The 15,856-nt window shown below is 38.1% G+C and overlaps 1 protein-coding gene across 1 annotated transcript in view; it reads left to right on the forward strand.

The window, feature by feature from the left end:
• TENM3 (teneurin transmembrane protein 3) overlaps positions 1–15,856 on the forward strand; it is a 1,295,372-nt gene that overhangs the window by 1,211,075 nt on the left and 68,441 nt on the right. Inside the window, exons 22-23 of the mRNA XM_066548306.1 lie at positions 685–885; positions 3,753–3,938. Of these exons, the coding sequence (XP_066404403.1) occupies positions 685–885; positions 3,753–3,938 (387 nt within the window). The remainder of the gene's footprint in view (positions 1–684; positions 886–3,752; positions 3,939–15,856) is intronic.

Genomic DNA, 15,856 nt, shown 5'->3' on the forward strand with positions numbered 1-15,856 from the left:
GTCAAATTGCTGAATTAAATCTCATCATCTAAAGCACAAGTGAATTCAGACAGACAGACAGTATGCAACTCATTCATTTCTGAACCAATCTGGGGGTCCTGTATAGCTGTCACAACTATGTGGTAATGGATTGGGTCAGTAGTAGCAGGGAATAGTGCTGCAGAGAATCCAACACTTACTCCATTATGATTAGCCAGAATCAAGATCACTTACCCAAGTCCCAAAGCCAGTCTTGCTGTAAGGGAGAAAAATGATCAAACCTTGAAAGAGTCTCCATTGATTCAGTGGTAACCTGTAATTGTCTTGATGTCATTTATGTGCATGCACAAAATTTACAGGATCAGAAAGTGATGTGAAAGGGAAGTGTTCTTGCAAGGAAAATTGCAGCTACGTAAGAAGTGAGGACAAAGAGTGATTTACCTTGTAGCCAGAGAAGGGAGGCTGGCACAAAGAGATCTTAGTCCACTCTAAGATCTTTTGTCTTTTCTTCATTCATTGTCATGAAAGAAGGGTGAACTTCTCAGTTTCAGCATACTAATGTTTACTTTAGAGATGGGTGCAATGCTGCCTATCTCCTAAGGTCTTGAAATGCAAATGAAGCCCAAAAGTGCCATTAGCACCTCTGGGTTAATTACTGTTGTTAGGATTGACAGGTTTAAGCTGCTTTTTCTCCTCTCCCTACAGCGGATTGCTTGGACCCAGGCTGCTCCAGCCACGGTGTGTGCATCCACGGCGAGTGCCACTGCAACCCGGGCTGGGGGGGCAGCAGCTGTGAAATCCTGAAGACAATGTGCTCTGACCAGTGCTCTGGGCATGGCACCTACCTTCAGGAGAGCGGGAGCTGCACCTGCGACCCCAACTGGACAGGTCCAGATTGCTCCAATGGTACGAGTTAAAAGCACTGGCCTTTTATAAAATGTTGATGTCTTGAATAGCAGCATTTTAATGACATTACTGTGTTAGGACCTGACCTGCTGAGCTGATTGATCTCTTGGAGTTGACTTCAGCATGAACTGTAAATTGATTCAAAGGTTCAAAATAATTGATGTCTTTGAAAGATTTGAAAATCAATGTATTTGTTTGTATCTTTTAGCTGCCTTCATCTGGCAACTTCAGGTATTTCACAAGCAAGCTCAGAATGTTCTTTGCATGATATGGATATTTCCTAATACATCTACTTAGAAACTTAAAACTGCACTAGTGAAACCAGGGGCATTCACATTTTAAGAATCTCTCCAGCTAATTTGAGGTAATTTTCCTGAAAAACAGAGAGCATTCAAGTTTGAAGGAAAAGGGAATGCAAGAATAAGTCTTAAACAGCTTTCAAAGCAGAATGCAGGCTGCCAGGATGGAAGGAGTTGGTAGGAGTGAAGAAGCAGAGGAATTTCTTGAAATATGGAACTGAGCTTATTAAAACCATAGTCTGAGCTTAGAAACAAAAGGAGAAAACTAGAAGTACTAGCACAGAGAGCAGAATCTAAATATTTATAAAGTATGACAGCAGCTTTTTGACAAATACAAGTTTTTAGGATCTTGTTTGGTAGCCACATATCAAAAAAGAAATCATGTCTAACTGTGAGACATGTATTTGTCTAAACCAGTTCATCTAAGAACTCAGACGTTTTGTTAATGAAAACTGAACACATGGGCTAGCTGAGTTTATGCCAGCTTATGAATAAATATAACTTTTTCATGAGGAACCATCTTTTTGAAACAAATGTACTTCCTGACCAGGATCTGTGGTACTTCATAATGGTTTATGCATACGGGAGTGATTGAATTCCAAACATGCAAGAAAAAAGTGACAAAGAGAAGAAAATGTTGTCTTCTGTGAATTTTGTTTAGAAGAAAAAATCCCTTTCTGTTTCTAGCTCTAAAAATGGCTATTTGTGTTAGACCCTGTCTAGTTCTCAGGCAAAACATGGATCCCCTATTTACTGACACGTCCTCTGCGCTTCTTTTGATGGCCAGTTATGCTTCATCTTTGACTTATGTTTCATGGAATGATTTGATTTTAAAATAACATAAAATGTTTCTGATCTCAAATATCTCAAGTGTGTCAGACTCAAAAAAGAATGTTTGTAAGAACATGCAGAGATTATTTGCTGAAGCAGTGCAAAATGACCTTCAAAGCAGTACACTAAAAAAAGTAAATCTTACCCATAAACATGTTGTTAAGCTGTTAGATGAAGAAAAGAATGAGTTACTTCCATCAGAGGGTTTTATAGGTTTGAAATCAGCAGAGCTTTCCTCTATCTTCATCAGCAGTTTGTCCGTTAATTAGCCCTTCAATTCCACTTCAATTAAATTAACTCTAATTAATAAATTCATTACAAAGATTGACGCACCTTGCTCAAAGCTGGTGTGCTAAAAGCTGATAAACACCTTCACCCTAATGAAAAATTGATTAGATTGAAGAGAAATAAACCTTTCTTTCTTGGAGCTGCAGTGATGTTTTGTGACTCTGAAGTTAATCAAACCATCTTGCATCTTTTAATCAAAAATTTAATTCAAAGTAGATATAAAATGCTATATAGTTGGTGGGGAGGAAAGGAGGGGGAAATTACAGCTGTCTTTCTCCATAAAGGTTTTGGGCTGTTTCTTACAGGAAATGTCACAGCTCCTTGATACTGTGTTTTATGTTCTACAGCACTTTGAGACAGCAGAGAGAAAAGCACTGTTGATGAGGAAACTGGAAACCTTTCTTGCACTGAATGCAAGTTTCTTTTGCTATTAAAAATTATTTGATCTTTTATTACTGAACTACTTGCTGTCTTTTGCAAGAAAAAAAAACACTTAAATATAGTATTTCTATGAACCATACATGGCTACAGCCAGCTGCATGCCAAGGAACTAAAAAGTCCCTCAGGCTATATTGTATCTCTTTGTTTTTCTGTTTTCTGCTTAGCAGAAGTAAAGTTTGCTGGAGTCTGACTAAATGAACCAAAATGGTAAATACAAAAAAATCTGGCAGTGTAAATGATCATCTTGTATTAGCTGAGACTTAATATGTATTGTTTGGCCTCCACCTACCTTTGGCTGTTAACATATTTTTCAATTATTCTATCAGATACAAGATCCTGTTACTATATGTAAATGACAAGTTAAATTGCTGTATGTTGATTTATTTTTTTAACAAATTATTATTGAAACCAGACTGTTCATAGCTGTCACTGATACAAATTTACTGAAAGTAAAAGAGTAAAATGATCTTTTATACTTTACAGATGTGTCAGTGTGTCAGCATAGTGCTAATTTGTTTCACTAAGGCTGAGTCTTTATAATGAAAAATGTGTCAGTAATGGCACATTTCAACTTTGAAAGAAAGCAAGGAGAAGAGTATGGAGGGGAAACCTTGCTAATTTGAACTTTGTCATAGTAGATTTTCACTCACCACAGGCAATGATCAAGGTATACCTTACATTTTGTCACTGTGAGTACAGTGTAACTTCTGGTAGGTATGAGTGCCAAATAATCTAAGATACAAAAGGTTACTCTTAAGACAAACGTGACCACAAAGAAACATGCTTGAAAATTACCGCAAGCTAGCAAAAGATCTGTGAACATTGAAACATCACTTAAGTCCGCCAGCTAACCAAAAGAGCATTAGCAAAGAGATAAAACTCTGTGCTCTCTGTTCTGTTGAATCGTAAGTGAAAATGTCTTTTGCAGTAAATTCCTTTGATTTAGCTTTCAAAGATTTTGCCTTTCTTATTCTCCCCATGCCTTTCTTATTCTCCCTCTCCCCGCAGAGCTGTGTTCGGCGGACTGCGGCGCGCACGGCGTGTGCGTGGGCGCCGCGTGTCGCTGCGAGGAGGGCTGGACGGGCGCGGCCTGCAGCCAGCGCGCCTGCCACCCGCGCTGCGCCGAGCACGGCACCTGCAAGGACGGCAAGTGCGAGTGCAGCCAGGGATGGAACGGAGAGCACTGCACCATTGGTAGGCTGCCTGCGCTTTACCCCGTCCTCGCTGCGAAGCGCAAACAGCCGGCGCTGCTGGCCGCCTCTGAGTCACAAGTGTATTGCTCTGAAGAGTGTTTCTTCAAAGCGAGTATTTGCATGCGTCAGTCTGTGGAAATGAATTGATATTTTAAGAAAGGAAATGGTTATATAATGGCCGATCAAGTTCTTCATAGCTAGCTTGCCATGAAGAGAAGGTGGAAGAATTTTCCTCTTCAATCTTTTCCCTTTAACTGCCTTTCACTGAGGGGGAGGTTACTTTTATTTTGAACTGTAAATATACTATTTGATTTGTGCTTTTCTATTTTTATGTGATAGCTTTGTGTCTTCTGAAAATTAAGTTCCCTATTGTTTTTCTTTCTTTTTTTCTCTTTTAAGGAGAAAAAGCACTAAAAAGTGACTTGCTTATATAAAAATGTCACTTCCACCATGTAAAAAATACCTAACTGCCCAAAATTATCTTCTTGTCAACATAAATGTTCTATTTTGAATACTGTCAAATTTCTTACGTGTCAATAATGTAACAGCAGTTTAATACAGCTGATTGGGAAGAAGCCACCCTTATTACAGTTTCTGTAACCAGGTTAGTTCTAGTGCCTGAAAACCTTTGGAAGTTACGATACCATTCTCAATGGAGCTTTTTGTACCCAGTCATTTAGAGTCTATATGTCCCGCATAGAGCAGGATATCCTTCTCCACTAAAAAGGCTTTGAATGTGAGCTAGCGTGATAAATCATGCATGTAAATACAAGGACTAAGAAAACATGGAGCTACACTGCTAAGAAATTCCCTTCCACACTAATGCCCCTTTGTGCAAGATGCTGCAGCTCTGTAACAGTGGAGTAGAGTCCTATCCAAACAATTTTTATCTTGGCAGAGCCACAAAGAAAAACTTCTGCATGACAACAGGTAGGAAGCCGAGGCAGAGGAACTGGCAATGCTCTGCATATAAGAGATAACTAATTTGCACTTTGGTGAGTGGAGAGCATTGCATGAAGCTCATTAGAGGCTGTGCCGGGACTAACCCTGTGACTGAAGTACTTATGGGGCACATCGCCCAAGTATGAGAAGCATCATGGCTAAGCACTTTGAGGTGGATTGAATTGGCAACAACAGAAGTAGCCACAGGTCAGACAAAGGCAAGCATAACACTGAGGGATGAAGAAATCATGGATAATCTGAATAATCTAAAAAAGTCCAATAAGCAAAAAATCCCACATGGTTCTGTGTTTGGATAGATGGAGAAGAGATGGTTAAAAGAGGTGATGTAGCTGAAGCAACAGGATAGGACAGTAGCTGCAGTGGATGTGAATGTAGCATGATTTGCTTTTGCCACAAGCTAAGAAGAGCCTGGAGAATTTTAACTTCCATGGAAGTTTTTGAAGGGCTCTAACTCTGAATGTGTTAGCACAGCTAAGCCATAACAGGGACATGAATATCTAGAAAATAGCAAAACCCAAGCTGTGCTCCCAGGTATTTTACAGCCGTGGCTGAGGGGCAGGTGGTGGTGCTGTAAAAGAGAAGCAGTGGTAAATAAGAGCTTTGAGGGCAGAGAAAATGAGGGCCTATTACAGCTGTGTTAATTAATACCCACATCACTGTGCCCAGAAGATGAGGCAAGGTTTTCTTTTTTAGAAGGGAGTCAGGTGTGAAAGTAATAAGATTGACTTCAGAATTATTTTTTACAGCAATCACAATTGATTTGTAAAGGTTGGTTGGTTGGGTTGGAGTTTTTGTTATTTACTTATGAAATTGCTCGAACATATGAGGGAAAGGTAATCAAGATGCATCTGCAGAAGCAGAGGGAGAATCAATAGGGTTAATGTTTTTGAGGAGCTCCCAGAAAACATGCTGACAAAGAGAGTGGAGAGGTGGGGAGAGAACTGCTTTCTGAACAATAAAAGAAAGTAAATATTTAGAAGTCGGATAAAGCCTTTCCCTTGACTGCCTTAACTTGCCAACGAGCAATTACTCAGCAGATCACTCTGCTGTTGGTCTCACTGACCTTGGCAGCATTTCAAGGGTTGTAGTTAGACACGGATGAACTGCTCTTGAACAATTTTTCCAACATATTAAGCACAAACAAGTTTTTCCTCAGCACTGGGCAAGCAGGTTTGTCTTTCCACCTGTTTATTCTTTAAATGGGTGTTTACTTTCTGGCTGCTGCTGTAAAGATAGTTTGATTTGTTTATATTGCCCTTACAGCCTCCAAGGCAAGTAACGAGGTTCAGGCTTCAGCCTGCTGTTACATTTATTTTTTTAGACCTGTTTCTTTCCATGTTACAGAGAATCCAGGTCATTTTGTTGCTCATTTCCAACAGTATTTCAACTTCGTGGGGGAAAAATTGCTGCCTCCTTAGCTTGGCAGATGAAGAATCAATTTGCTTTTTTCTCATCTACCCTACAGTAGGTAGTAGCTCTTTCTGAGCAATGAATTTCAAAACACAAGGGACTATGCAAACCAATTTTTTATTGTCACCCTCCATATGTAATCCAGGCATTTTATGCTACCTACAACTCTCTACTTAGTAGCAGAATATTTGCATAATTTGTGTTATGTGTAAGAAAGAAGCCTACTCACTCCCCCTTTATATGTCTAAAAATAAGCAATTGCACCCTTCTTATTTCTAAAAGTCATTAACCGTTTAGCTGAGGTACTGTGAAGTATTTTAGAAATGCAAATGTGTTTCTTTGTTGCAGCTATTAGCTGGAAGCCCTATGAAGTGCAGCAGCCAAAATTAACAGCTTCTTTGAGAAAGGAATATTGCAAAGAAACTGTAAATCTTAAGGGCAATTCACTTTACTCACTTTTTATGAAAGGAGTAGCCCTCCAGACCTCTGGCTGGATGTTCAAAATGGGGCAGATGTGTATGCATTACTCATGGAGGCACTAACTGGAATATATACTGAATCATCTCAATCCATAACTCATTTGATCAAAGAATTTATGGTATTTTTATAAAGCATGAATGCCATTCAAAATGGTAAAAAAAAATATTTTGTACCTCATCTGACAATTTTTATGTATTCTTAAATGATAACTGTCTGTCCAGTCTCATTTTCAGTTAGCCCACTGTTTGCATAGTAAGTTGATATGTGTTAAAACATAGCATGAGGGAAAAAACCTGTCTCCTTATTAAAGGAAGTTAGTCCTTAGTTGTATTTCTCTCTAATATCATTTAAATCTTAGATTGCTTCTTGAGTTATACTGATTTTACATATACTTCAAAATATTTAAATGGAATTGAGTCAGAGGAAATTCTAATTACTCTAAACTGCCAGATAGCTATTTCATTGATTTTTTTTTAAATTTATTTCAATACTTTGGGATGTTGGGAAGAAAAATTGTAGCTGATTGCAAAGGTATGCTTTTTTTTGTTCAGAAAAAAAAATTTAGACATCTGCTTATCTGGGTTCAACCTCAGGGTTTCCCTAAGGCTGAAGATGACAGGACTGGATTGGAGAAATAATATATATATGTATTTTATAGACTTTCATTTGTGATAGAGAACAGAGTAGACTAAATAAAGCAGGGAGGAGGGGAGGTCTATTTGTTTGAAGCAATGGGTATAGTAAGGTGGACAAGATTGTTTGGACTGCTGCAGTAAACCTGCTGTCTGTTGCTGGTATCCACTGTTCCATTATGGGCCTTTGGCACAGGGTGGTGCAACTTCCGTACCTCACCTGATGTCAGCCACGCTTGTGAGCCACTGCCTTTGCTCTGAATGCATCCTTCCACATATTTATATCAAAGATGTTCAGAGATAAGTACTTGCTCAGCATTTTGATGAATGAATCTAATAGGAATTAGCAAAACTCAAACCATGGTGCTATTGTTTATCATCTTAGAGGTTTGAACTAAATATAGGCAATGTATGTTTCAAGCATTAAACAGTTTAAGGCATCTAAGTTGCTTATCATCTCTTCCCTCTGGAGAACTGTAGTCATAAACTCCTAGGATCATGGAATAATTTGGATTGAAAGGGACCTTTAGAGGTCAACCCCCCTGCAGTAAGCAGCATCATCTTCAACTAGATTTGCTCAGAGCCTCATGTGCTGAGAGCCTCATGCAGCCTGGCCTTGAATGTTTCTAGGGCATTCTCCATCTCTCTGGGCAACTTGTTCCAGTGTTCCACCATCCAACTGAATAAAACTTCCTTAAGTCTAGTTTGAAACTGCCCTCTTTTACTTTAAAACCATTACACCTTGTCCTGTCACAACAGGCACTGCTAAAATTTTTTATGTAATGTTTCACAATTTCTTGTATATCCCCATGAGAACAGGTTAAATCAACAGTTCACTGCAGAGCTACAGTGCTAAACTCACCTGTCAATTGTTTATTTGGTCTGCAAGTGACATTCATGGGTCTGAGGTGAGCATCCATGTATTATTTTTTGAAGCTCAACCTGTATCTCAATGGGATACAAGACAGCAGATGCACAGCTGGTGCCCAGGTGATAGCCTGGATGAAAATCTGCTCTGTAATTAAGTTTTCATAACTGAGTTGTGCTAAAGTATGTTTTTGTTTCCTTTCTGTCCTGGCTTGCAATGAGTTCAGTGACCTTCTCCTGTCTGAGTAGTTGTTTTGTGAGATTGAACAGATATTATTTCAGAAAGTCTATTATTTTTTGTGATATACTGTCATGTACCATGAGTATATAAGGTAACTGTCATAGGAAGCCCATAAATATGAATACTTTTCCAGCTGCTTTTCCATTAAACTCAGTTAGCTGAATGAAATTAGTAAATAATTATGTTGGTGGGGAACCTGCTACATCAGTGTGCTGTGAAACAACTCACTTTTACAATGCAGCCTAATTTTTTCTATAGACTAAATTAGTTTTATCATAATCTAAATTGCAAATTTGCCAATTTGCATTAAAACTATGCCTTCTTGTTCAGAATTGTCAACACCTCTTTTTTAAAAGTCTTTAACATTAAGCATGGGTGGGTAAGACCATCTGTTTTAAGCTTGCCTGCAGCTCCATTACTTAACACAAGACAGGTTACAGCTGTTTAATTGTTATCATGTTGAAGGATTATCTTTCAATCCAAAATTAATATTTGTATATGTATGCATGGAAAGCGTATCGCTAAACATAAATGAGGAAATGTGGATTAATGTCATTAAGCATTCATATTAATCCCTCAGGAGGGCTGAAGTTAGCATCATGGTACTTTCATGCTACTTTTGAGTGCCACATGAGGCTGCTTTACCTGGTGTGCAGAACTGAAAATCAAAGCCAGTGGTGGTTCACTGAGAAGTGTACAGCTTATCTTTATATTCCAGTGAGAACTGGGATCTAATTGGTTTATTTTCTAAGAATTTCCCCTAAAATTTAGTTGAGAAAAAAAACAACAGCGAATTATTTATTTTAACCTTTTTGTTTGCAAGAAAAACAGTAGCATGGCATTCAAATCAGTCAAACAAAAAAAAAATTTTCCTCAGCAAGGAATTTCTAGTTTCATTTATTTTAGCCAGAAAATTTGGAATATCATCTGGCTTCGATATTCAGAATTATGGAAAAAATAAGCCTAGAGCACTTTCCCTTAAGTGTGTTTCCATTAGCACAGACTGTACTGGTGACTGATTAAAATGGTTTTCTGACTGGGGACAAACATGAAGGCATCAGTGTGCTGGTTTTCCATGTGGCCACAATCAGATCAGCCTAAGCCCCGAAGTACAGCAAGTGTTAAGGAATGCTGAGACAGAATCTCCTCCAGTAAGTTAGATGGCCTGCACCTGTTCCCTTCAGCACGTGTTTAGCTTGGGGCTCCTTATACTACAGATTTCAAATATGACTGCAGGGAAATGACACTTTATCTCTGTATAAAGATCAGAGAGCAAGACAAATGTGTTCCTTCAGTTAATTAAACGAGATGCTTATAGAAAACTTGATATGGCTGTATATCATTACACTATACATTTTTGACACATGCGCTCGACAGAGTAAGTTGTGAACCAGTTTGAGGGCTTGATCTATCTTCTCTACATTTGCACATGGGCAGCACAGATACCCAGTACTATGATGGCCACTGTCATTTCAGTGCTGATGCTAATTGCCAAGCATGGCTCACTTTGCTAGAAGTTTAATTCCGATGATATTCACATTGCAGAGCTGTTTAATGCTTCACATATTTATTGTACCTTATTGCACGCACAGGATTTTTTCATAAATTTTATGATTGTTTTAAAATTTTTTGTCCCTCAAATTGTAGTAATTACTTCTGTATGGATATATTCCGTAATTATCAAAATTCCTAAATTTATGGTTTTCTTCAGTTGTGGGTTCATGGAATCATGCCTGAATACAAGTTTCATCTTAAAAATAAGATTGTATCTGAATGTAGGTATGACCTTTGACAAACAGGTTTTATCAGATAAAATCAATCAAGTATTCAAAACTAATTATATCCAGTATCAATTAGTTCACCATAGTATTGTGAGTGACACCCTACTTTCAAAACATCTGACTGCTTTGCAGTTGGGATTTTACAGCAATATTTATACCTAGACCCTCAATGCAAAAAGCCTGTGAGGAAGAGATGATTACTTTCTTGGCATCCAGAGGACTGATAATCACAGTTTAACAAGATTTCATGAAATTTAGAAAAAAATTGGGGTTTATATTTTGTGTGCCTAAAGGGCATGTTATTAAATTGCCAGACCAAGCTTTGAATATGCCAAATATCTGTACATTGGTAACCATAAAAATACTCAATTACCAGGTGAATTTAAGATGGAGCATGCATTTTTGGAGCTATGAAAAAAGTGAGTTATTGGTCAGGCCTTAACACATTTAAAGACCAAGTATCTCAAATACAAATTAACTGTTAGCATACTTTAAATTGCTAATTGGTTAATTTGCATTTAAATGAGGACCACATGTGAAGTTCAAGTTAGGCACATTTTTAGAAAGCAGCAGAATCCTCTGAGATGTGAAGAATTTTAAAGCCTGTTGTGAAGCTTATTTGAGCTGAAGTGGCCAGAGAGTAAGTGCTTTTGTACGTTGTATTGTTGCATGCTGGTCAGACCACATTCCTTAAATACTTTCAGTCGGGGAGAAAGATGGAAACTGTAATGCTTCCCATCCTGATCCATGCCCTAATGTGGTTTCAAGCTAAATTTATCTTTTATGCAGTTCTTAATGTGGGTGTCAGGTTTTTACCTGTATCTGAGGCAGGTCTGCACAAGTTTGTTGATTCAAATGAACTTTTTCAGCCTGTACATGTGGGATAGTTTTAACCCCTTAATGGTATATAATCTTTCTTCTAAATCCTCTTCCAGCTAAACTAATATTAAGTAGGAAACAGCACTGCTCATGATCTTACCAGTAGTCCCAAATTTCCTATGTCTACTACATCCTTAAAAATAACTGAACCTTTTATTCTAATACATATGTAGCTTTCCAGTAATAATGGTTGGAAATCTTACTTTAGAGTAAAATTGGGATGATATCCAGAACAAAAAATGTAAAGGATAAGGGGCTTATGTGCCTTTGTATACAAATCTCATAAATGATTGCTGCAAAGAACACTTGCAATTTTGGCAAGGGATAAATTGCAGTGAAGTCAGGCCTCTCTGTAAATGTTTAAAATGCATAAATGATAGAAAAGATAGGAGTTTGGGGTGACAACAGTGTTTTGGCCGTTGTAAGGAGGAAAAAAATGAAATTGCGTGAAACTATAATTCCATCCATGTGGTCTCCTTTACAAGAAGGGCAAAGGGAAATTTAGGAGCAAAAAAATATCAAAAGGGGAGAGTGTTTGTAATCCTACTCTATTGGCAGCAATGCTCTGAACATATGGTCTGTCTAAGACAAGGTTCTTAGAAACTCAGAGAATGGATGATGACTATGAGCTGCTTACAGTGGAAGAACATGTGCTTTCAGTACTGTTCAGTGATGAATAGAAGGAATTGCATTTGCAAATGATACCAAAGCCTGCTGCCCCCAAGCACTTTGGAAGACAGGACAAGAATTTTAAATTACTTTAACAAATAGCACAGACTATGCAGAAAAATAAGGTGCAATTCAACAAATGCTGGCTTCTATCCTTAGGAATAATCAGCTGCACAAATCCAAGTTAGGAAGCAGTTTGCCAGGCAGAAAACACAGTAGGAGATGCTGAATTTGACACGAGTAAACCTTTCTAAAGACAGGCTACAAGAGTAGCTTTAAAATTTTGTGAATTCTGGACTTCTGTAAGTTTTTGGTAGAGGCATGGAGCGCCTCTGAATTTGCATATGGATGGATGCTTTTTTTAGTTGTTCTTTGGGAGGGAAAGCAGTTGCCTAAAGGAATCAGTATGGTATTCCCTAGGATAAGAAATGCTGGCTTTATATAATGCAAGACTTATTTGGGGTTTTATGTTCAAAAGGTGGGTTTAATTGTCAAAATAGTTTAACTGTGGCTGGGTGGAAATGCGAGGAAATGAGGGTGATCTGGTAGCCACATCAGGAGAAGCAAATCACTGTGGACTGAGTCTTGAGTAGATTAGAAAAGCCAGACAGAACTGTCAGCCCTGAGTTTTGTACCAATTCTCCCAAAACAAGCAGCAAAACTTGTTTAAAACTGCATTTTCTCTAAAGCTTTCAGTAAGTTTCTTCTTCTGCTGGCAAATGCTTGTGAAACCCCTGATAAAGTGTGTGCCTCATCCCCTGCCACTACTTGGCTGCACAGGGAGTAAAAAGTAATGTTCATAAGAGACTGATGCACAGGATGAACTGGTTAAGGATGAAGACTTGGATTCCACCCTTGATTCTAACATGTATTTTCTGTTAGTTGCTCACAAGTACAGACTGTAAAGAAGTTCTCTCTGACTGCTCTTCACTTTCTGGGAACAAGATTTGCACATGTGTGATTTGCTTAAAATGTTGGTTCCTGTATGAAATACTATATAATTCTAAGTATTCCAGAAAATCACATCAGAGGTGCTTGTAGTGAAGTGAATGGAGATTTCTCACTCTGATGTTTCTATGCTTTAGTTACTGGTAAAATGAGGTAAGAACACGAGTTCTCTTCACAACAGTAGTATGAAGATAGTGTGCTAAATAATTGTGACTTAAGGAGGAAGGTAATAGGAAAATGAAAGAGAACTGTTGCTTCTTTGTTTAGGTCAGCATAGTGTGCCTGCTAGGGCATCAGCTGTTTGTTGTTTGTGTGAGAATGAGTGCTGAATGAGGACCGTGAGCTCTGCACATTCACAAGGGAAAAAATGTATAAAACTTGCACAGGTAGCCATAAACCCATCACTGCCTAAATTTTGGATGCTCAACATGGCTACTATCATGGTATTCTTCTAATGTGTTCAGGGTTTTTTGGCATATGGATTGTAAACAAAGTTTTATACAATTACAAAAGATTAATAAAAATAAGTGAAGATATTAAAACTTTCTACCTTTAAACAAACAGATAAATGTGTGGAAAGCTTAAGGGAAACAATAGGGTAACAACATAGCATAGTTTGCTTACAGTCAGTTTTCATTCCAAGAAAAACCTGCTGTCTCCCTGTGTGACACTTGGTGCAAGGTTATGTAGGAATGTAAACATGACTGATGCAAGGTATGTCTTTCACATGTTCCTGCAGAGAGCATGAAGTTTGTGTGGGCAGCAGAGATCCTTATGCAGTCATTCACCAGGGAATGGGAAGTGCAGTAAGGAGCTGTGGGGGATGAGGAGAGGAAGCAAAGCAGAACTTGCTCTGAGAGGAGCAGAACAGTGTTCTTCATTGTTGCTGATACTGAAATTATTTCTTCATCATCTCTCCTTTCCTTTCTTCCCTACCTTGGTTCTTTTCTTCCCCCCCTCTTTGGTCCTCTTTTCTCTTTCTATTTTCTCCTTCTGTTTTCTTTTAGAGGAAGAGGTGGTAATGCAGTAAGGAAGGGAGAGAGCTGATTGTATTAGTGGAAATGAGGCAAGGGCCAAGTAATTCGTGACTCTCAAGCTATTGAATTGACACTGTAACAGGCCTCTATATGCATTACAAAAACATGGGGTATGTTACAGTCTAGTGTACAGATTACAAAGATTATGATGGGTGAAGATATCTGATGGAGAGTAATGATTTAAACTAACAGAGATATAAATTCACTGTACAGCATTTAGAAGCATGTCACTATTTGTCCCAAATGACAGAATAATCAGAATAAAGCAGTGCTATAAGGACCAATTAAGGAACATCAAATCAATGGGTATGTGACTCATGCTGATTTAAATGGGAGTTGATTGGAATAAATAGATTTAATATGTACTTTTATTCTTAGGCTATTCTGTCATAACTGGAGGAAGCAGTATATGAGTAAGGAAGACACTGGCTTACATCTCTGATAGGAAACTAATGGGAGACATTAAATAATTTTTTTTTTAATGTCAGGATTCTGACTAGTTAAGAAATATGCTGTCTTAAGTGTGAATTTGCCTGACTGTTACTGTTTCTTTGTAAAATCATTTATCTGCCACATATTTATATAAAGACCCACACAGATTAATGCCATCATTTCTGTTTTATTTTGTATGAATTTTGAATGCCACTTACATCTTCTTGCGCTTTGAGTAGCCTAGAAAATGTACAAATCTTATATCTTCATTTTTGTTTTTCTTTTTTCCACTTGGAGTTATGCAAAGTCCTTCTACTTCTGGAGATAATAGCAAGATTTAAATGGCACAGTCTTAAACTCTGCAAGAAAACTCTTGTAGGTGTATTGTCTGGTCTGTAATTAGATTTTTTAAGGATGTAAGATAACCTTTATGTGCCAGATGTGTAAATATCTTGCAAGAAGCGCCTGCTGAGATGCTCCATCCTACTGAAGTGCTTCAAATCCCACCTAGAATTCTCTATACAGAGGGGGGAAAAGGCTTATATTTTGTATTTCCACACAGGTTCATTCCTCTTTCAGTTGCAGTGCCATGAAGATAAGGAAGACAGCATGGCTAGTTAAACTTCATTGCAAAGTTATACAGTTTTTGTCATTCATTTTCTGCTTTGTGGTTTTTCTACAATGCTGCATATTAACCAAAACAGTTTCTAACATTGTCCTTAATGTCAGCTGACCATGAGTAAAAGGATGCTGGAAGGTAGAACTTGTTTTCTGAGAATTACAGTTTTGTGGTTTGGAGCTAACTTCTTATAAGACTGCTGGATAAAAAAGAAAATCTGAAAAGAACATTATTTTCCTAATCTCTCTTGGGTTTGGGCACGGGGGGTGGGGTGTTGGTTTGGGGTTTTTGTTGTTGTTTTGTTGTTGTTTGTTTGTTTGGGTTTTTTTAATCAAGATTGGATTCTGAAAATAAATAGTGGGGAGGGCCTGGGATTACAGGGACTGTTTTCAGTTGCCTAGGGTTTTTTTTTAATGTTCTGTTACCTATCCTTACACTTTAAGAGGCATTTAATGTTTTACTGGTGGATAAATTAATTCCCCAGACAGACCTGATTGCTTTCATTTTATGAAATAGAGCTTGATTTTTCCTCCACACATACTAAACCGTGTTTTAAGCTGTGTAGGAGCAAGGGGAATTATACTGGATGAGTAAGAAAAGAATTTGATCCACCCTGAAATGTAGCTGTATCATATTTCTTTTTGTTTGTGATTAATGTGAAAAGCTACCTAGTTTGTTGCTGCTGCTCTAAATGTTCTGTAATTGATGTTTTCATCTTAATTTGTCTGGCATTAACCTCACCATTATAGGGGAAAAGCAGAAAAAAGCAGTGTAGTGGACACCTGGCACTTTCTTACAGAAAAAGGAACTAGAAAATTTTCTCCTCTTAGCTGTAGCAGTGCCTCCTGATATATATCACCTCCCTCCTTGGAGTCCAGAGCAGCTTTTTTCTCTTCATCCAAACTGCAGGAAAGGCTGTAGCTGGAAAGGCCTTTGTTACCCACCCAAAGGGATCCTAGCA

The sequence above is a fragment of the Molothrus aeneus genome, chromosome 4, assembly GCF_037042795.1.
Source record: "Molothrus aeneus isolate 106 chromosome 4, BPBGC_Maene_1.0, whole genome shotgun sequence".
Taxonomy (NCBI): domain Eukaryota; kingdom Metazoa; phylum Chordata; class Aves; order Passeriformes; family Icteridae; genus Molothrus; species Molothrus aeneus.